The sequence below is a fragment of the Balaenoptera acutorostrata genome, chromosome 14 (assembly GCF_949987535.1).
Source record: "Balaenoptera acutorostrata chromosome 14, mBalAcu1.1, whole genome shotgun sequence".
Lineage (NCBI taxonomy): Eukaryota > Metazoa > Chordata > Mammalia > Artiodactyla > Balaenopteridae > Balaenoptera > Balaenoptera acutorostrata.
In genome coordinates, this window is record NC_080077.1 from 28124206 (window position 1) to 28147816 (window position 23611).

The following is a 23611-nucleotide window of genomic DNA, read 5'->3' on the forward strand; positions in this document are numbered from 1 at the left end:
TTGTGGCAAGCGGGGGCCACTCTTCATCGCGGTGCGCGGGCCTCTCACTGTCGTGGCCTCTCCCATTGCGGGGCACAGGCTCCAGACGCGCAGGCTCAGTAGTTGTGGCTCACGGGCCTAGTAGCTCCGCGGCATGTGGGATCTTCCCAGACCAGGGCTCGAACCCGTGTCCCCTGCATTGGCAGGCAGATTCTCAACCACTGCGCCACCAGGGAAGCCCTGTTTTTGTTTTTTTTAAATGAACAAGTGAAGGTTTATGTAATCCACATGAACTGGGAAGTATGAGGGAGCGGTTTTGAACTTGGGTTTCTGCAGGAGTGATGCCATTCATGAAAACTAGGAAGTCTGGTGAAGAACAGGTTTAGTTCAAGGACCGATGACGTGTCCCAGTTTTCACTCAAATTTGCATTCACATTTAAAGAATGGATTGACTTGTCAATGGTTATTATCCAGTATAGCTACAGGATGAGTGGGGGCTAATGTCTACAAGAACATAGAAAAATGCTTTGAATTAATGTCAAGTTATCTACTGTTAAGACTAATTGATTCTTTGACCAAAGCAATTTGTCCTGCTTTGAATGAAATCATTAATATTGAGGAGTATAGGGAGGGTGGGAGGGAGGGAGATGCAAAAGGGAAGAGATATGGGAACATATGTATATGTACAACTGATTCACTTTGTTATAAAGCAGACACTAACACACCATTGTAAAGCAATTATACTCCTATAAAGATGTTTAAAAAAAAATATTGAGGAGTATTTGAAAGTGCGCTTGAATTTTTTACTAGTGTTTTTGAATTTTACTGGCCAATTTTTATAGCCAGTACTTTGAGTTGAAACTAACAAATGCTTGTTTTCACACTGAAGTTCTAGATAGAATTCTGATTCATAAATTCATAATTGTTCTCTTCTTATTAAGTTTGATTGCTCCCTGAATCTTTGGTGCCTACCACAGTCCGTGGTATACACTACACGTCTAATAAATGCTCCTTGATTTATAATAATAAAAGTGTTCAGTCTTCAACGTATTTAATTTATATCATGCTTGATACTTGAGATATTTAAAAATAGCCTCTTTGTCAATTTGAATTGTATAGTTCTGGAATCAGTGAATTGTTTCAGAGATTTTCCCTTCTGAAGCTGTTTGATTTTTAGGGCTCAGTATAAAGCAAATTTCTGATTATTTTTATTCTTCTTGAAGACAGGACAAGTTACAATGGCTATGGGGAAAATGAATGCTTTTTTTTTTTTGAGGGAGGTGTGTGTTTTATATATTTCTGTAACCAAAGGCTATTGAAATGGAAACAAGCTTAATAAATAAGTAAACTATAATGTAAAATTTAGACCAGAGATACCAGAATGAATGGTAAATTCCACAGCTGCAGAGTTTGCAGGTATTTGGTTGAATTCTGAAGTCAAATTATTTATTCAACTAAGACCAAGTCCTGCTCGGGGATGTCTAGTCTTAGGTTGCTGACTAGAATCACAATTAGAATAATATTTGCGCTCAGGGCATTTAAGAAACCGTTTATTTATTCCCCATCCTTCTTCCCTCCCCTCACTCCCCACTTCTGGGCACGCTCTGACCACCATGCTTTGAAGCTTATTTTCTATTGGTAATAGATGGATAATCTCCCCCTGGGAATCTTCTCAGCACTGGAAACTTGGACCTGAAACTAAAGCCCACAGAATGAGTTTAAAAATGTAAAGGAGGCACAATTCTTTGACTTATTTTGCATGGTAATATTATTTTTCTGCTTTGACCAAGGTTTATATTGCATCCAGAGCCTCCATGTTTGTCCAGCTACATATAATCAGTAAAACAATGTCTTGGTTTAAATTGAAATTACCCAGCTTGTGCCCTGATCATGTCAGTTTTGTGGATTAGACTCGGATGATTGAGATGGTCTGGTTCTGACACAATGTCAAGGTCTGGACAAGTTGTTTAGTCTCTAGTTCATTATTCGCCTTGTCTGTTTTAACTAGACAATTAGACCATCCTTTGTTTGCTTCATAGAGGGAAAATGATGTGAGTATTAATACAATTAAATACTTGGGAAAGAGGTAATGAACTGAGCTGACACTCCAACTTTGGGCATGCTGATACGTTCCAGAGTCCCTCTCCAGGGCAAACAGTGCCTCTGCCCATGTCCAACTCCTGGGGGCATGCCTAGAAGCATGCACCCGGAGGGATGACTTTGAAGAACCTCTCTTCCTCCTATCATTCCCCATTCCCTCCTCCAACCTATTGCTTTAAAAGTCGCGTTAGTCTCCGGCAAAGATGTTCCCACGTATGACTTCCTCCTCCCTAGCTCTCCCTTGCTCTCTTCAGGGGACTCTGTTCCTCTCTGTCTTCCATCACTCACAGTTCAGTATATTTCGCCTTAAACATCTCTCATGAACACATATGTATGCATTTATTTTTCCATAAATCCTTTTGCTCTCTCCCTTTATTCCCTAAGCAAAATCTCAGAACACTTTTCTATTTCCCTTATGAGAAACAAAGTTCCAGTCTTGACTAAAGAGTATGAGTACAAATAATGATGCCCTTCACTAAGGAGAAAAAAAGCTGGAACTTTTAAAGTTAAATTCAACTTATTAAGAACGGTGACATCTGTCTCTAAAGCTCTCTAGACTGTTGGTTCTCTTCAGAAGTTCTGCAATTTCATGGTTTTTAGAAATGTAAACTCATTTATCTGTTATCACAAGCAGTTGAAATATACATAGAATGTTATAGTATTTAATTTTCCTGTTTTTAGTTACTAGCATGGCAAAAAATTGTGTGCGGTAAGTGTAATATGTTAAGTTCCTACAGGCAAAGAGAGTAAAGCAGAGGGAATAAATGACTGTGGGAGAAGATTTGGGGATGGGGATGGAGATCAGAAAAGTCATTACAAAGAAAGGGATGCCTGAGCTGGACTTTGTATTTGAATAAAAATTTTCAATGGCCTAAGCCAAAAAAAGACATTCCAAGCATAAGGCAAGGCTCAGAGGTAGGGGCACCACTTGATGCATGTTGAGGAACAGTAAACTGTTCCACGTCGTCAAAGCATAAATTGTTTGAGGATTCTGAGGCAAGGGTCAGATTCGAGAAAGAGAGGGAGGGAGGGCAGGAGGGAGGGAGGGAAAGAGAGAGAGACCACCATGTGTCTTGGTGGTTTTTGAGGAACTTTCTACTTAAACCCCTGTACTCAAAATGAAGACAGTTTAAACCATCTCCTTCTAAAAATGGAAAGATGCCAGGCTTTTGGAAATATTCTGCCCTCACCATCACGCTGTTATGGTGAGAATGGCACAGAACACTTGATGTGAGGAGGAAATGCAGCCTCAGCAACAAGATGAGAGAAACAATAAGACAATTTGGAAAGTGAAGCAACTTGCCTTTGGGGCTTCAACATATGGCCCCATGCTGCATATATGTACGATAATGGCTTTATGTCCATGTCAGAAAGTGTGAGCCCCTCATCCCCTTGAGGCTGGGGAGGCAGGGAAGGAAGAAGAGGAGGTAAACAGATAGTTTTGGGGGAGGTGTTGAAATAGAGCTTGCCTCCTGGCAGGCAGGACGAAGGGACCAACAAAGCAGGGCAGCCTTCCTGGGAAGGAGCATGGCTGCGGAGATATATTCCACAAAGGGTGAGGCAGGGGTCCAGGGGCATCTTAAGACTCAGTTAGCTCAACTTCATAACATCCAGAAAAATGTAGCTTTTAAGTGACAAAAAGTTATAGGGGTTTTGTTTTCTCTCCGTAGTATTGCTTTTTCAGGAATTAGACACCTGCTAGTATATAATATAAAGAATAATACATGCATATCTCTACAGACATGCTAACATCTGTTAAATTAAGTAGTTTTACCAAAAGTGTAATTTGAAATATGCATTTTAATCATTTAATATACTGAAACAAACCAAGAGCGGTAAAAGTTGAAGTGTCATAGTTAAGTTTTCTGCCCAGGTGGGTTTTTCCATTTTTCTTGTACTCACATGAAATATGGGATGGCTTTAGCATTACCTCATTTTTTCTGACCAGGACCCATTTCCCTGGGCATCCATCTCCCAAATGCCACATAAACGACAGTCTCATTGGTTTCCTTCTCTTTCCTAAGTATTCATTGTTTACTAGAGACCAAAACTGTTGTTTTTTTAATTCCTTTCCAATCTTTTTTTTCTTGCCCAGAGCATTATTTTTTAATAATGTTCATTTTAGATTATTAGGCAACTTAAAAAAGGTTTCTGCATAAATGATTAAAAACAAAATTAGCTGAGTTTTGATTTCCTAGCCTTTTTCCACGAGAAAAAAAGAGAGGTACTTTTTGGTATTGCTTTTCCATCTAGGCCCCCATCTCTCACCAACAATGGCATGTCAGGATTCCATGCACAGGGCTAGCCAAAACTTCAAATGCATAAACACATGTTCACATTTGTTCTTCTAAAGGAAACCATCACTTTCCAAATATCTACCAACATATTCCCCTAAGGAAGAGTGCATCCTGTATTCTTAGTGTACGGAGTTATCGGAGTCCCTTGGGATCCTCCACAGGGATCCTAGGTATGTTTGTGGTGTGGTACCCCCTGTTAAAAACACAGCAAAGTTCTCCTCAACTGTCCCAAACACAGCACATTCTTATAACATAACAGAGCTCCTATGAATCATCATTTCCACATTTGTGAGTTGATTTTTCCTGATATCAATGGAGAAATTTGTATTATTGTCATTTGTCAAAAGGGAAAACTGAAGCAAGGAAGTTTATCAACTTTCTCATGACATAAAAAGCAACCAGGCCAAACTCAGTCCTGGGAACATTTATACATGTTGTAGTTCCACAGTTTAAAGTGAGAAAATATATTTTACTTTCTATAAAGCATTACAAAAAAGCAACCCAAGACGAATATTCTCTCAGAGGTAACTGTCTTGTGAATAAGAAATTGCAGAGGCAGGACAGACACCCAATTTAAAGAGCACGCAATCTCATCCCCTCCCTATGGAGACTGGAACTTAGGAAATGTCACTTGTTTAAGCCACAGGGCAAACAAGTGACAAGCTAAGCCCAGATCCCAGGTTTCTTGATTGCCCGTCTGTTCATGCTCCTCCTACCGCACCGCTCTTAATTTTAAGATGCATTTCTATAATAGAGCAAACATTCATTAACCACAGCCCTCGGGCCCTGTGCTGCACAGTTTGTCTTCCTTCCTCTTCCCATTTTTAGGTCTTGGGCTCTCCAAGGAAGGGACTGAAAGTCGTGAGACTTGGCCCCGGTACCTTTCACACCTCCCAGCTGATTTACCTGGAAAGCTGTGGAGAGCATCTTCATTCTCCAGAATGCCTCTCTGTTTGGTCGCCTGCAGCTCACTTTTGGATTTCCAAACCAGCTTTACCATCCTGATCATCTCTGGCAAGTCCCAGGGCAGCGGCCCCTGCTGGCACACCGGCCGGCTGCCCAGGGAGGAGGGCAGCACACCTTCTGGGGCCGTCCACCTTCTGCCCAGCTCTGCCGAGTGGAAATAGCGCTCGAGCACAGGCATTCTGCCCTGGTCTCCAGAAGACGAGGTCGCGCTGCTGCGGCGGCTGCTACCAGAGGGGAAATTCTTCCCAGGCAGGGGAAGGCGAACCCCCGGGAAATCCTCTCCAGCTTCGGAAAGGCAAGCCTCCTCCAGCCTGGCAAAGCCCTGCCCCTCCAGCCCCTCCACAAACACTGACGATGACAGCGACTCACTTCCCAAGGTTTCTCACTGGTGAGAACGGTTCCTGTCCTCCTGCCTTGGAGAGAGAAAGCATTTTTTTCCCCCTTCTCTCTCAGGCACTGACATTGCAGCACTTAATTAATCCCAGGCTACAGCTGGAACGACAGCAGGGGGGAGAAAGGCCATTGAGGCTTTAGCCTTCGCTTTTTCTCTCTTCTGATTTATTTGTTCTCAAGTCTCTTTTGGTGCTTGTCAAAGTTTGTCAAGTGGCTTGTTTAGCCCTTAAGGACTTCAGGCAAAGATGAGGGGCGGCGCCCCTTTGCCAGCCTCCCAGGGGGTCCTCCAGAGGCCAGTTACTTGAAGGTGTCAGGTAAGGAGTCACCCCTGCGGTGCAGGAAACCTAGCCGCTTCCCCGGCTCCAGCCCTGCAAGCATCAAGGAGAAGACAGGCGAAGCTGAGCATCGCAGCTGCTTCTCTCCGGAAGGTCTGGCTGGGGGCCACCTTGCCCTCTCACCACAGTGTGCGCTGGACTGGGGCTCTTCAGAAGGTGCTTGGGTTGGTCCTGGGCACCACGGTTCACACACTCCCCTCCTCCACACCCCTCCCCCTTCGCTGTCACTTGCTTTTCAGCAAACTTAACTGGGTTTTGGCCTATTAGTCAAATCCCTTTGTAACCTCAGCTGCCCTTCAGCTGGAAGGGAAATAACATTGAATCACATTCCAAAGCTAACTGTGAAAGAAGTGAATTGGGGAAGCATCAAGATCCTCATGCAAACGTGCGGGTGCGGTTGCAAAGTCTGGACAAATAGCTGGGGATGGTTAAAAACTCATTTCAAAGGAAGAGTCATTTCCTTTAATAATAATTTTAAAGGAGATTTGTTGGGGGCATAAGTGACAGTGAAAAGAAAGTGTTGAAGGTTCACTTTCCAGAGGCAGAGCGCTGTGGACATAGTATTTGGGCCACAAACTGCTCCCCCCACCTGACAGTGGTTCAGTTGAGGATGATCACGGGCCATGTGTCTTGGATCCTGAGGCTCAGAGCTGGAGGCACTTACCCTACTAGTCAGAACCCGTGCAACAGAAGGGGATGGCCCCTGGAGCTAGTGTGAAAAGCCCTGGACACAAACAAAAGTGGGATGGTATTATATTTGGTACTTTTGCCAGCAAATTGGGTTTGTAGGAACAATTTGAACTTGTGCATTCACGTGAATAGCTCCTATTTTCTTGGGGAGGCCATTGTAACAATCCCATCTTTCTCTCCTTTTCATGTCTCCGTATTGCAAAGTGCATTATTTTGCTTGGCATTTTATATTGCTGATGTACAGTCTGTTGCTTCTGCTCTACATTCCTTTTGGGGCTGTTTTATCACACAATCATCTGATGTTTCTTTAGGGGAGAGCAGAGGGGACTTGGAGGAGAGGAGAAAGACCATTGTAGTGTGTGTATTATTTTCATCGCCCTTACCTCATACTTTAAAAGTTGAAACTAGCAAAGGCTACTGTAATTTTGTTGCTGTTGTTATTATTATTCCTCTAAACCCATGGTTAAGGAGTTTAGTTTTCCACACTGAATTAAGTGGCTTTTCTTTGTTCTGGATGGAAAAGTACACTGGCAAACCTACTGTCTTTCCTAATAGGCGAAGAAGGGTCAACATCCTTTAAGGATAAAAAACAACAATAAAAGACATTTAAGACACTGCTTCTTGTGAGTTTCATGATTAAAATATTGATCAGACAGCTCTTCCTATTAACAACCAGATATTCATACAACCCAATTAGGGAATAATCAATGATCCACTTATGAGAAAGATATGCCTTTTTAAACTTCTCTCTTTGATAAGGGATGAAGGGATTTAAGCCTCAGTCTGACAGTTTCACAACTTTTGACAGCCCTCCCAGTTCTTATCTTACCCTTCCATCAGACTGGGGGCATTCAGGCTCTCTAGAATTGAGACAATTTTATTTAATAAGCACATGTAGGCTGTTGTACTCTATTAGCATATTTCCTGAATAATGTCTTATACTCACTCCTCAGTCACAAACTTCCTTGACATAACAACCGAAGAGTTTCCTAAGTGTTTGACTATTTTTATTTTTGTTCAGTTATTTTGCAATAGTACTTTGCATCAGGATATCCTGACCCTCAGAACAAAGGGGTTAAGAACAAAGAAAACAAATATATGGTATAATATGTCACATACGCTAATGTATTAAGAATATAACTCTTCATTGCACATTTCTTCAAGAATGACTTTTTAAAAAAATCCAAGGATATGAGTTTCCACTGTATTTTCTATATTGTTTTACATATTTCCTCGTAAAAATATCTTAGAGAAGTTGCAAAATGTTGAATCATTGAACATGAATACTTCCTAGTGGAAATGAATTAGGGCCAAGGAAATACCATCTTAAAATTTCATTCTCAAAGAGGAATCTCCTTCATTTGGATATTTGAAAATTAAAAATGTTGCACAATTAAAACCAAAAATTCTCCCCAACATGGGATTATCTTCACTCCAGGGTAGAAGTGCAGAAATACCACAAGGAAGGTCATTCTCATGGTATTTCTGGCTCACATAGAAACAGGAAGTACAGGAAATCTTGCGAGAAAGCTTGGCTCAGGAGAATTTTGGCTCAACTGCAGGTTCAAGAGAGTGGGATAAACTGATGAGATGCTAGCACTTGTTGGACTAATATTACTATCCCTCACAAACTCTCTAAAAGGTGGCTTTGTTCCATTCTGTAGGCTGGCATCTCTTTTGTCTTAAAGATAGTTACTTTAGAAGAGCATGTCTGTAAACCTATGATTTTTCCCTTACTCAGTGAACATCATTCACCTATTATTATACTAGGGATGGGGAGAAGGGGCTGATGGGGAAGTTCTGTGCCCAGAGGACTCCTGGAGCCTTTAAGAGGTCTATGTGACTCTGTGACTTATAAGATTCTTATAAGCCTTAATATTTGTAACTAATGTGCTACAAATAGGAAATTTAAAAGGGACTTTCAAAATAATCGCATTTTTTTTCAGGCATTGTGAGTCAACCTAACATACCAGTAAGAGGGAAATAGCGTAGTTCTCTTCTTGTGTGAAGGAAATGTAATGAGAACTAACAAAGTCAAAACCACTTGTTCCAATGGATACCTAATTCTATCAAAAATACTTTGCTCTGTGTTTGCAGCTATAAAGGAAAGAATTGATAACCACAATGCTAAAGTAAATGACCAAGAAAAAAGATTTGAAGACATAATGTTTTAGAACCTGGATTATCTTGAAGAATTTCTAGTGTTCTGGGGGCTATGTAAAAATCTTGTGGACTTATGGCTAGGCAGATAAGCCCTTATTATATATGATTTTAAAAAGAAAATATTAACAATATTAAATATTTCTAATCATTTTAGAGAATGTACATTTTTTAAAAATGGAAACTTAGAAATACACATTCATTTCAATTTTAGATTATTTTGAGTCTAGCAACAGATTTTCACAAAACCTCATTTTAATTAATGAAAGTATTCTCACTCACATATTTTGCAAGTATTTTAAACACTTATTAAACCCCATCCTGCTTCTATATTTAAAGAAAAATTTCAAACTATTGTGGGAGTTTATTCATTTTGTCCTGGCCTTTTCTCTCCATCAGTTCAAATATGGATGTGCAAACACACACACACACACACACACACACACACACGACCACCTGGGGTTTCACAAATGCAATTCAAATGAAATTCAAAATGAGCAAGGGAGGAAAAACCGGTCTTTCAACTTTGTTTAATGTAGTCTAAGCAGAAGAAGCTCAAACAATTTACAGTGTCCTCCAGGAGAAATAGAAATGTAATAACTGTGGCCTTAACTAATCTCAAGGAATCATGCCAGCAAGCAGGGAAAAGGACTTGGTCTACAGACCGACCATAGAAGGCAGCACATATTTCCCTTGTCACGTGGAAAGGGAGGAGAGTGGTGAGGCAAATGAGGAAAGGCGAGGTGGGGGTAAGTAGAAGGGGGCTGAGCTGACAGATTCATAGTTTGATTTCACAACAGGTTTCTAAACTACAACCAATTATTCCTTTATTCACTCTGCAAATATGTATTAACAGCTAGAGCAACAGCAGAGGAGAGAACCTCTTGTACCAGCCATTGGGTCCTTTCTCAGGCACTGGGACCTGTCTGGCCTTCCTCACCTCGATTCTGATTTTCACTGTGGGTTAGGTCTTCTATTACTTTTCTTTGGACATTTAAAGAGAGAAATCAGGGTTTGAGCTGGCATCAGATCTCTATCCTGGCTCTCAGATATCTAATGCTAAGCTTACTGTCTCTGACAGTTAACCCACAACAAATGAGTCCAATAACACAGGGGTTGAGAACAAAATGGCTGGAAGACTTGATTTTCTCCATCTGGCTCCTCCTCCCTGCTGTTCTTTCCATGACTAAACACCTGATGCTTTGCTGTGTGATGATGGCATCCTCTGGCTGAAACCTTCCTGGGATTTCAGAAATATTTCTGATTGTCAAAGATTTTAAGTGGTGGTAGAGTACATTTTTCATAATTTCATGTTTGAGGGCATGTCACCTTCTTAAAAAATAGCTACAATGATGCAATCTCCAAGAAGTCCTTCAAGACTACTTATCTTAGGGTTATAAAAACTGTATTTCAGTCTCAGTTCACCATTGACCTTTGCCTCAAACTTAGAGATTTATTTATAAATGGGTATGATAGTAATAACCACCTCATCCATCACATGGGGATCTTCTAAGAGTAAAATAAGATTAAAATGTGAGTGATTTGTAAGCAATAGCGTGCTGTAAAATTTTTGAGTGATTGTTTTTAAGCTAAGAAATCATATTGACATTTATCTAAACTCAAAATTTGGCTCTACTTTCCTGGGATCTATAAGAAAACTGACAAGTCAAACACCCCATCCTTGAGTTAGGTCCCGCTTTGGAAATTCGTGTTCCCCATGAGAATGCAGGAGTAGAGGAAATCAGAGACAGGGGTATTGGAGAGAGTATTGGAGAGTGGCCCCATGGGAGAGATAGTGAGGGATTTAATGGTACAAAGGTGAGGAAAGGTGGGCAAAGTGATTGACGCGTGAACGAGAGTAGATAGATAAAGGACAAAGTATGTGTTAAAAGAAGGGTCTCAGTAGGATAAATATTCACTGTAACTGCATTTTGGAGGTGTGATAACGGTCATGAATCATGTCTAGGGTGTAAGCCTGCAACCCTGCTTTATCATGGGTTATTTAGTGTTCTGTATCGATTCCCTTGATTGGGAATTTCAATTTCAGACCACAGTGACTAATGGCTAGGTTTGATGTTCATGAGCTATACAGCTTTGTGTCGTGTGCTGTGGTGGTGAACATGTGTCTTAGGCCTCCCCCGGCCTCGTTTCTCTAAACAAGTTATGTGGGCCTCCAATTTTTTGCTTGGGGTCTATATTCCTCAAACATTTTAATAATTTTGACAGCTCCTAGCTCATCTCTGTTTAATTGACAAGTGTTTTTCAAGGTAGTATAGTATGTAAAACCAAATACAATGTTTCAAAAGTGCCTTAAAAACAGTCTGACATATGCTTTACTTTAAAAAAAAATTTTTTTTATTGGAGTACAGTTGCTTTACAATATTGTGTTAGTTTCTGCTGTACAGCAAAGTGAATCAGCTACATGTATACATATATCCCCTCTTTTTTGGAGTTCCTTCCCATTTAGGTCACCACAGAGCACTGAGTAGAGTTCCCAGAGCTATACAGTAGGTTCTCATTAGTTATGTATTTTGTACATAGTATCAGTAGTGTATATATGTCAATCCCAGTCTCCCAATTCATCCCCCCACTTCCCCCTTTTTTCTCTATGTCTGTGTCTCTATTTCTGCTTTGTAAATACGATTGTCTATACCAATTTTTTTGCAAGTGAGATACATGGGTTCTGGAAGCTCTCAAGAATTAGCCCAGGCTGGGCTTCCCTGGTGGCGCAGTGGTTGAGAGTTTGCCTGCCAATGCAGGGGACACGGGTTTGAGCCCTGGTCTGGGAGGATCCCACATGCCATGGAGCGACTGGGCCCGTGAGCCACAATTGCTGAGCCTGCACGTCTGGAGCCTGTACTCCGCAACAAGAGAGGCCGCGATAGTGAGAGGCCCGCGCACCGCAATGAAGAGTGGCCCCCACTTGCCGCAACTAGAGAAAGCCCTCGCACAGAAACGAAGACCCAACACAGCAAGCAAGCAAGCAAGCAAGCAAGCAAGCAAGCAAGCAAGAAAGAAAGATATTCGCCCAGGCTGAGAAGACCTCAAGGAGGCAGGAGGGGAGATTGTCCAGACATCTTCAAAGACCTGCTGGGAAATGCCTGAGTGAGGTTTTTTCCCTCTTAATGCAATCAAAATAAACTAATAAGATAGAAAAATATTATTAGTATAAACAACATAAAAGGAAAGTGAGAAAATGGTAAGGAATAAAACCTTCTAACAGTACCAATTTTCCCCCCTTGGCATTCATTTATGCTTATGTTTACGGAGTTCAAAGTCAATGTGGAAGAAGGAAGTTTCAACTATACGTGTATGAAGTATAATCCTACTGCCTCTTCAAATTATTATTTATTTTTCCCTCTTTCTTTCACTTATTACCTCCTGGTGATTATGAATTACATAAAACATCTATGCCAAAAGGTGTCTTTCAGATGCTGTTTTGAGCAATGCTTTTCAGATGTTAGTGTGCAAACAAATCACCCAGAGATCCTATTAAAATGCAGATTCTGTTTGGGCAGGTCTGGGTGGGGACCTGAGACCCTGCATTTCCATGAAGTTCTCTGGGGATGACAAGGCTGCTAGTCTGCGGTCCACACTCTGAGTAGCAAGGCTAGAGGATTACTATGTGGCAGGTATTTTCTGCCTCTTCCATGTTAATTATTTATGAAAGAAAATGCAGCAAAAGTGCATATCTTTACAGGAACATGTGTTAAGACTTTTTTTTTTAACATCTTTATTGGAGTATAATTGCTTTACAATGGTGTGTTAGTTTCTGCTTTATAACAAAGTTAATCAGCTATACATATACATATATCCCCATATCTCCTCCCTCTTGCGTCTCCCTCCCACCTTCCTTATCCCACCCCTCTAGGTGGTCACAGATGTGTTAAGACTTTTGAAAACAATCAATAGTGGCTCAGGATAAGTACTCTCAACTGGAAATAAGCAACCAGAACTGCAATATAAGAGCAAAGGCTATGTCCAGGGACATCCATGATATTGAACCACTGCTTGGCTTTTGAATTTTGTTTCATTAATTTCTTTCCCTTAGAAATTAACTTTAAAGATAAGGTTGAATATCCAGTATTGGCCACTGTGATGAAGAATATATATACAATGGAGTCAACTTCAAAACCAAATGGCTATTTTTGAAAGTCTTTCCTCACCAAATGTCAAACAAAATTTACTTAGGCCAATTTTGCCAACCCTCTGTCTTTCCAGCATTTTGCTGGGCTACTATTGCTATTTTCAGAATGATTGAAATACAGGCAAGGCTCTGAGTCTTTGATCTTCATCATCAGGGATATTCTCACCAAGACCTACTCCTTCATTTGATTTATTAAAGTCTATGTAAAGCGGTCTTTGGATGAAGCCTGGTAATCTTTCCCACTGTAATATTCCATGCATGAAAGAATGGTGACCAGATGATTCCACAAAGCAAAGATGGAAGAAAAGAAAGTAGGCATCCATGGCTCTATAACCAGCGAGTGGCCCATGGTGCTGCTGACTCAGAGAGACGTACCGTAATTTCACAGCCTCAGCGAAATACAAAACAAAACACAAAAGATAAATAAACTCTGCAATGAGCTGCACTCTTTACCACGTATCACCTGGAGTTCATGCAGCTCCAGGCATAGTATTCGTGGGAAAGTGATGCCAGAAGCAAAAGGCATGTGAAATCAACTGGAAGACAAGAGTAAATCAAGAGCACAAGGCTAGAACACTACCAGATTTATATGATTAAAAATTTGTACAGTTAACTGAATAAGAACGCTTAGAATAAATGGAAGCATCTGCTGGTAATTGGAAACACAGTTTGCTGTATTTTTTTCCCGTTGTTTTCCCTGGTTCTTTCTAAGGCTAAGTGCTTTGCTACAGTGATGAACACCTATTTTCCTGTTATCTACAGGAGTAACTAAAAAAAAAGAAAGGGAAAGCTGGAAGATAATGGATTAAAAACGAATATATATCATGGTTATTTTTAAGGTAATTTTAGAACCTGTTTTCCTCTGTGATGGCAGGAGAATCAAGGGTGAAAAGTAAAGGTGAAGCTTTTTAATGTATAATGTATAGACAATATATGACACACTCTCTGTGTAGTATGGTACGGGGGATCCAACTGAACCCACCCCCCCCTTTTTTTTTTTAACCCCCCCCCCTTTTTTGATATGTAGTGTTGCTAGAAGAATAACAGCAGTATCATCAACGAAAGAAAGCCTAGTACACTGGAGTAATCGACAACATTGATGCACATATGAGATCTTAACTGTCTAAAGATTTTCTAAGAGTTTCATTGTGGTAACTTTCTTTTCCATCCCACATTTAAATTCTAAGATTTGCTCCTTCTATTCCGTAAAATATCTAAAATGATTGTAAATCTTTCTAAGATGTCGTTACCACGGGTCTCACTCTATTTTCTTATCTGGACCTCTGGGCCCTCCTACTCTCTGTCTTCCATGACCTTCTCCCTGAATCCATTCTGCAGTCTGATCATGAGACTTCTTGCATTCTTTGTCCTCTTATACATCTTTGTTTTTGACATTCATGTTCTGTTGCCTGTTTAGTGCAAGGTAAAAATACCTACCTTTGACTTGCATGTGTTCACATACCTTGCGGCTCTTAGGTTTGTGTGTCTGGATTAGAGTATACGGGGTCAACTCCAGAACCACTTATAACTAGGTTTTTAATAAATACCTTTTTAATGTTGTTATTACTTCTTTGCTTTCAAAGTTTGAGGAGTAAATTGATTGAGCTAATTCTAAAATGTGTTTTTCAAGTCTCTCATAAATGATTAAAAAATGTTCAGTGAAGTCTTATTTATCTTTAAAAGTTTTGGTATTGTGAATTAGACATACCTTATAATCATGTCATTTTCTAATGTGTAACAAGTAAAAAGTGATGGCAGATATTAGTACTAATTCGACACAAAGAGAATTATTACTTAAAGAAATAGTACAAATCCCTTTGCTGGGCATTCAATGTTTTCAGAAATAAGTTGCCACTGACCTAGTCCTGTAAACTCACTCAAATTTACATTTAACACTCAAAATTCCTATGGAAATCACATTGTTGCCCATACATGCTAGATGCACTGTGACATTTTGTGTGGTAGGCAGAATAATGGCCTCCCAAAGATGTCCACATCCTAATCCCTAGAACCTGTGAATATGTTAGTTTACATGGCAAAGAGGAATTAAGGTAGCAGATGGAATTAAGGTTGCTAATCAGCTGATGTTAAAATAGGGAGACTCTTCTGGATTATCTGTATGGGCCCAGTGTAATCACAAGGGTTTTAAAATGTGGATGAGGGGGCAGGAGAGTCAGTGTCAGAGTGATGGGATGTGAGAAAGACTCAACTAGCCAGTGCTGGCTTTGAAGACAGAAAGGAACCCCCAAGCCAAGGAATGAGGGCAGCCTTTCAAAGAAAAAAAGGGCAAAAGCTGGATTCTCTTTAGAGCCATCAGAAAGGAATGCAGAGCTGCAGACACTCTGATTTTGGCCTAATGGACCCCTTTTAGACTCCTAATCTCCAAAACTGTAAGATAAAACATTTGTGCTTGTTTTAAGCCACTGTGTTTGCGGTAATTTGCTACAGCAGCAATAGAAAACTAATATGTTATTGCTCACATTATTCTTCTCTTTATTGGGAAAGAGTTTTCCATTCATCTAATCTGAAAAAAGTCCCACTTTCTTCATGAAGTCTTTGTGCCCCACTTCAAATTGCCTCTTTTATTTAAATAAAGCAGCACCTCATCCATTTTATTTATCTGTAAGGTAACTTGTATCACTATTTGCCTTTGATGCTCTGGCTTGTCTTTCAATTTAGACTGCACTGTTTCATACTTTGTAACATAAAATCCGGGTGATGTATCCTTCATTCATTCATTCATTCTGCATTTACGGAGTGGTTAATAATTTACTGAGTGTCCCATGCTAAGTGCTTTATATACCAAACCATAGTCCCTGTCTTTAAAATTATTTACAAATTTAGTGGAGAAACAAACATATATATAACTAACCCCATAAAGCACAGTGAATTGTAGTGTTAACATATAATTGTGGACAGAACAGGTCTCAATTAGTGTTTGTTATTAATAAGGATGAAAACCAACTTTTTTCATTAAATTTTTTCTCATTATCTTGACAATTAAGACAATGTCTAGAACTCCATTTAAAACAAACAAAAAATCATGAACTATATTATATAGAGTTTGTATATCTCCAGGATAACATGGATAGTTGATTATCTTTCTGTTATTTTTTACGTGCTGATAGGATTTCTTTAAAGTTTAGCTGTAATGACTTTTAAAACTTCAAGAATCTTCTCACCACTTTTCTCAGGTGAGGTGACACCGTGTTCCTAGTGAATTGGCAGCTTAGGAAAAGTTCTTGTTCCTAGGTAGCCAAGAAAGACAAGTCATGTAATGCCAGGGTTTTAAGGGACTTTAGAGATAAATTAACCATTTCAGTTAGATCATGCCTTAGCTCAGGCTGACGACAGACTGGGTGGCTTACACAACAGAAATTTATTTCTCACAGTTCTGGAGTCTGAAAGTCTGAAATCAGGGTGTCAGCATGGTCGGGGGCAGGTGAGGCTCCTTATCCCAAGGCTGCCTTCTTGCTGTATCCTCATGTGGTGGAGAAAGATCATCTCTCTCGGGTCTCTTCTTATAATCTCATTTATGAGGGCTCCACGCTCATGACCCAGTTACTCACCGCATTTGTTTTAGGGTTTCAAGATAGGATTTTTGGGAGGACACAAACATTCAATCCATAGAAGATCACTTTCTAATTTTACCAATAATGACAGCGTAAGCCCTGGATTCTCACAGACCTGAGCTTAAGCATTTCCTTTGAGTGCTTATGTACCCAATACGGTACTAAGCATTTTATATGAAATGCCTTATTTTATCCTTACAAGAACCAGGATGAGGTAGGTATAATCGTGATCCCCTGCGAAAGTAATTTGCTCAAGATTCAAATGCTATCAAGCTTTAGAAGAGTGACTTGAGCCAGGGCAGGCTGATTCTAGAGCATGCTCTCTTGACACCATGCTACACTATCTGTGTGGTTGGGTGTTGTATAAAGCAGTAGGAACTCTGTTGGATTCATAGACTGCAACCATATCTGGCTGTATCATAAACGTTTACGTGAGGCAAGTCAGAAGGAAAGAAAGAAAAATTATGACACCCCAGCACCTATTTCTATAACTGTTCTGCATGGCAGGATTATGTCTTGTGTTCCTCAAGCCATATTCACTGTGGTTATGACTGTAGCCACCAGGTTGGACTTTAGATTTCTGCCACAACCTTCATCCAGGAAGTGCTGAAGAAGGTCTTCCTCTCTCAGGATGATTGGAGAGAAAGAACGTGGTGCACATAGACATTTTTAAAAAAATTAGATGAACGTCTGGTCTCCCTTCAGTAATGGGATGGTTTCCTCAGACCAGACTCTACACTCCTAAAATTACCTTATCCCTTATGAAAAGTGACTTGATTTACCCATACCATCACTTGTGATTGCCATTGCCTAGCACTGGAACTATTCGGGGTAGTGATGGAAGATTATCAGAGTAGTTTCTATGTGATTTAAACATAATTGCAGCAGCAACTCTGCTGTCTCTGACCTAAACCTTGGATCTGAAGAACCAGAGAACAATGATGTGAAATTGGTGAATGGAGACGACTAGATTTACTCAAGACATTGGAGGGATATTTTCCTTTTGGAGCCATTTAGCAAGGCTGCTTACAATATCACAGTGCCAGCTGCATCTGTGCTTTCTAAACAGCTTGGCTAGAAATGGGGAAAAAAAGAGCCTTAAAGTGTTTCCGAGTGTTAAGGAAATGACTTGGGTCACTTTTTGTATGTACGATACATGTGGGGAAATCCAAATCTGGTCCCCAGCTGACTTCTGTCCTGGGGTAATAGATCAGAGATGAAGTTGAGGACAGCTACGTTCCCAGTGGGCCAGGCATCTTCTGTTTTCTGCCTCAGCTCCTTTCTTTGGCTTTACTTTCACATGGTAAATTTAGTTACCTAGTCATTTATATTCACAGTCCTTCTACTAGGGAAATATAAACCTATAAATTTCACAACATCTTTATATAGGACATTCTTTATAAGTCGTTGCAAAGTGACAGAACTCTTCAGAAATGTCCCTAAGGAAAGGAAAGTTCAAACCCTGGGGCAAATCATTCTGATGTTCAGAATGCTCAGCTTCTTTTGGTATTCCCCTAGTCCTGTCCCCAATAATAATTTATTAATAAATTAATTCACTTATTTGAAATAACAGTAAATACTCTAAATCTTTGCCTGACCAAACCCAATTAAGTCTAACTATTCCGTTTGTCCTTCTACACATTTGTCCCTCTATCAATTATAACTGATGCCTTGTTTTATTTAACATTTGTCTCTGTGTTCATCTTGCATGTAAATTCTGTATTTCATTTTTGTGATATTACATCGAGTACAGGTACTCGTTTCTTTGATAGCCTCCTTAGAGCACCTCTCAAGTGGTCAAGATTACAATGAATGCTGAAATAGCACTATTGTTTCTGTGGTAAAAATAAGAAGAAAATTCTGTGGGGCACAGCCACTGCATTTTTGGGAAACCTCAGAAGGGATACTTGGTGTTGCAAAATCAAGTACTCTTTTTGACCTAAACCATATACTGGTTTTCCTGAAATTATTGAAGGGTCAGAACTTTTCCCCACTAACATGGTTGGTAAAGTCACGTTTTCCCTCCAAAAGCACAAATGTGCAAATAAAAGATTGGTTATAGAAATCTACTTGAGATTTCTTACAGGACCTACCCAGTTGTTTCTTATCTCTAACCTATTGGTCAAATGTGCCTCTTACATCGATTTTCTTCAAGTTGGCATGTCTTAGGAACTTTTCCTTTACAATCTTTGGAAATAGAGTTTTCAGAAACAAAACAAAAACCAAAATAGCCTTTATCTTTCAGTAGAACCAGGGTGTTGGAAAAATTAGACTGAGCTCTTGGGACAATTGAGAGGATTAAATGAGAGCATTCATGGAAATTATGTAGAGCAAGGCCAGGCGCAAAGTAGGCATTCAGTAAAAGCCAGCTATGATCATCTCCTCCAAATTACCTGCTCTCTTCTGCATGGAGCTGGCACCAATAGCCCCTTTAGCTCTGGGTGTTATTGGTAGAACCAGAAAGTGATAGACAGAGGGTAAAAGATAGAAAAGGTAAAAGTGGAGGGGGGGCATAAATTAGGGGTTTGGAATTAGCAGATACACACTACTATATATAAAATACATAAACAACAAGGACCAACAGTATAGCACAGGGAGCTATATTAAATATCTTGTAGTAACCTATAATGGAAAGGAATCTGAAAAAGAATATATCTATATGTATAAATGAATCACTTTGCTGTACATCTGAAATTAACACACCACTGTAAATAAACTATACCTCAATAAAAGTTTTTTAAAAAGGAGGTAAAACTAAGGGAATAAAAAGGTGTGTGTGTTTGGTATGGAATGCTCAAGGAGATGGGGGAAAAGAAGACAAATATAAAAAAAGAAACTACAGAGAAAAGAAAAAAAAGTATGGCTTTTCACTACCAATGATCATAACGGTTACTCCAGGACCCTGGAGAACATTGGTTGCTGGGCCCTTCTGTTCAATAGTGGTCTGTTCCCATCTCTTTTCCTCATGTTCTAACTTCTTTTTTTTTTTTTTTAAATTAATTATTTATTTATTTATGGCTGTGTTGGGTCTTTGTTTCTGTGCGAGGGCTTTCTCTAGTTGCGGCAAGCGGGGGCCACTCTTCATCGCGGTGCGCGGGCCTCTCACTATCGCGGCCTCTCCTGTTGCGGAGCACAGGCTCCAGACGCGCAGGCTCAGTAGCTGTGGCTCACGGGCCCAGTTGCTCCGCGGCATGTGGGATCTTCCCAGACCAGGGCTCGAACCCGCGTCCCCTGCACTAGCAGGCAGACTCTCAACCACTGCACCACCAGGGAAGCCCCATGTTCTAACTTCTAACATGAGTTTCTGATCATCTGGAAGGTTCTCCAGATCCAGTTCTATAAAACATGGGTTAAAATTATTTTTTTCTAGTGTGGTCTAAATAGACAGCCATAGACATTGAGTACTGAACTAGTTTCTCTTTAACTCTCTAGAAACCCATTACAATGTAATTATTCCTAGAGAAGAATTTTTTTTTTAAGTCATTATTTCCCACTTTCCATCAAAGGATGTAGTTACTGAAGTATCAAATCTTTCTTGGTAAGGCACGGTCATCTGTAAACCAGTCCCTTAGGACTTTGCAAGACACATGCTCCTGGCTGGTAATTAAAGCACTCTGGGAAACTCCTTTACCTCTTCAGGCCTTAAGAACATCATTTAGGGCATTAAAGTACCAATTTTCTAAACAATATCCCTGTGGTCTGAAAAAGGTAAAGCAACTTCAAAAAGACTTCTTCTTCTTTTTTTTTTTTTTTTTTGCCATAGGATGGTTCCTATAATGAGAGAACTCAGAGGTTTCTTATGAGAGTGTGAATTAACTTTCGCTCTGGAAGAGATTGTAGAAACTGACTGCGTTAAAACAAACTAAGAGAATGGCTTTCTTCTTCACCACCAGGGGACCAGGATGGTGAAGGAAAGGTGCTCTGTTCAAGGAGCTTTGGGGAGCTGTAATTATAGAACCACTCTGAACTGTCCTTTCCTCAGCCCCTCCACTGAAGACTGGAGAAGGGTCGTTGGTGAGATTAGTGTGGTGTGCGACCAGGGAACAACTCAGGAGATTTGGGGGCCTCAGTCCTACATCAAAGATTCAGATGGAATAGTTCTAAGCATCAACTTTTCTTTAGGGTTCTGTTCCACCCACTTTAGGGGCTGAAGAATATCTTTGAGCTTGTCAGACCTGGCAATATCCTGTTCTGGGATCTTCTGCACTGAGAGATGAGCCTGGACCAAGAGTGACATTACTACCATACCATCGATCAGAGCAGACTGTAGTAGATACCTGTTCAGTGAATGAATGACCACGTACCCCCAAGGGGCCTCATGGGCAACTAAAAACAGCTCCATAATTTGGGGAAAAAGCAGGAGTGTCACAGTGGCCTGATGGTAACTCAGACAGTGTAGGACTGTATTAGCAAATAGTTGGAAAGAAAGAAGGTTTCAGGGTTTCCTGGCAGTGGGGTAAAATGGATGAGTGAGCTGATTTTTTTTTTTCTGAGACCACCCTGTTTCTCTCTGTCCCTTTCTTTCTCTTTCTGGTTTCCACCTGTAACCTCTGAGACTTAACAGAAATAGTGTTTTGTAGTTTCTCCCACCCTCTCCGCCAGCACTCTCTAGTGAGACGAGTAAATCTGATCTCAGGAGGAGCTCAATCACTACCCACCCAAGGCCTCAGGCCAACTCTGGGAAAAGGTCAGGATTTCGTGCGCGGCACACACAGGCTCTGCACTCGGCCCCCACCAAGCTGCTGGCGCCGAGCAGGGAGGTCAGCCCTTCTGATACCTGAAGAGCGGTGGCTTCCACCTCCTGCACTGCGGGTATCACTGCACATGGTCAGGGCAATGGGACAAAAGGGATCACTCTGGCTCTTCAGGCGCCAAGATGAGGAAAATCAACGTCAGGGCCCGAAGGATGCAACTGCTGGGGACAAAAGGTTACTACACATTAACAATCAGTCTTCACAGAAACATTGAGTAGGTGCTCGAGGATGGAAAAGAGATGAGATCTTTTGACCCTAGATGACAAATCGTTTTCAGGTAGACTCTGAGGCACAGGACTTCATTCCTCTTGCACTTGTCAACAGCCAAGGCAGGAAGATAAACTGAACAGCGCTGAGCAACAACTGTGTATGAAGCACCTTATGAGCCAGCACTAGTCTAGGCAGGAAGCAAAGCTTTCAACGAGTCAGACTTCACATTCCAGTGAGGAGAGCCAGAAAGTAAGCACATAAGCACGCACACAAATACATTAACAAGACTATACTCGGTCGTTATAAGAGCCATCATAAATGAAATTAATTAATTATTTAATTAATCAATAGACGCTAAGGGGGTATTTTCACTGTATGGTCAGTAGAGGCCTCCTGAACTAAGTGATGTTCAGGCTGAAAATTAATGACAAGGAAAAGCCATCCAGGCAGAGATCTGGGGAAGAAGGTTTTAGGCAGAAGGAACAACCGAGGGAAAGACCCTAAAGTAAGAACTAGCTGGCTGTGACCGAGAGACGAAGAAGAGTGGGTGACAGGGATTCAGTGAGTGAGGGAGAAGGTGGTGTGAGAGAGGCTCTGAGCAGACAGTGTTGGGCTGTGTAGATGAGAGATGATCTCGGATGTCATTTCAAGTGGGATGATGAACCGTTAGAAGTTTTCCAGAAGAGTGGCATGATCAAATGTAGTTTGTATAAGCTCATGCTGGTAGCTCTGCTGGGAAGGGATTTTATAGGATCAAGAGTAGAAGCAGAAATTAGCTAGCAGGCTAATAAAATTCAGGAAAGAAAGAACAATGGCTTGTCTAGGGTGAGGCTGAAGGAAAAATGCTTTTAGGAAATATTTTGGAGGTAGGTCTATAGAATATACCCATGGATTGGCATGTGAGGGAAAGAGGGCAGCTGAGTTCTAGTATCCTAGTTATTTGTTGGAATGGGAAGAATTATATTTAGATGTGGTGCTAATCAAGCATTTAGCTGGATATTGGGAGATTGGGATGCCTTTTGGATACCCTAGTCAATGTCAAGTAGATAGTCCCAGTATAGAGTATAGGGGAAAAGTCAGTCCTTACATATTAATTTGGGAATTATTGGCATATGAAGGGATTTAAAGAAAAGAAAACAAAACATTTTGTCCAGTTCAGTCCAACTGCTTCCATCCCAAGTCAACACTTCTGGAACTAAGTACAGTAAGTGCTGAAGATAAAGAGATCAGAAAGCCCATAACCCCAGAGGGAGGGGCAGAACAAAGTGTGTATGATTGTTATAATGCAATGGTAAAATGGAGGAAGGAATAGATACAAAGTAAGCTATACTATGGGACAAATAATTATTCCTGGAATGGCCAGGGACAGCAGAGGTAAGAGGTGCTCTGAAAGACAGTCATTTGATAGGAACAATTTTCTTGTGAGTCCCTTGCTTTTAAAATAAGAGCTTATTTAGAGACCATAGAAAGTAGATGGGATTGGTTGCAGAAGTTTTATGGACAAAGGAAAATTCCATTTTTAATGGCTGTTTGATTTTGGAGAAGGCAGTAATCACTCTAGGACTTATTCTCCTCTGTGAAAAGAGAAGATTGAGTTGAAAGCAGTTTCTTGCCTCAGAGAGATGGTAAGATAGGGAATCATGGTCTGTAAGTTATTTTTCTGATATATTTAGAAGCTATCTTATATTATCATACATATTTCAATATAGTAAATGGCTTAATATATAGATATGTATACATTTATAAGCCTATTATACATATGTCTAGTAGAAATAAAACATTTAGCCTTGATATATTAATAAAATAAATTGCCTTATGCAGATTGCCAAAAATGTCAAATTTTTAGTTTTAACTTTAGTTATATCAGCTCAGTGAAATAAAATTGTTAACACCTTGTTGAACATAAGGTCTAAGTGATTGTAGTTAATAAAGAAGGAAAAGGAAAAACAAAATAATTATTGCCAAATTAAAACAGTTTCATAGACAAAATATTTCAAACCATGGAGTA

General features: G+C 40.3%; 1 protein-coding gene across 3 annotated transcripts in view; it reads right to left on the minus strand.

The window, feature by feature from the left end:
• Positions 1-23611, minus strand: part of PDE7B (phosphodiesterase 7B) — a 345318-nt gene that overhangs the window by 141550 nt on the left and 180157 nt on the right. The window contains exon 1 of one of the 3 annotated variants that reach the window (XM_057527801.1): positions 5283-5706. The exons of the other annotated variants lie outside the window; for them this stretch is intronic. Coding sequence (XP_057383784.1) covers positions 5283-5520 — 238 coding nt within the window. The 5' untranslated portion in view covers positions 5521-5706. Of the gene's footprint in view, positions 1-5282; positions 5707-23611 lie in introns of those variants that run through there. 3 annotated transcript variants of the gene reach the window in all.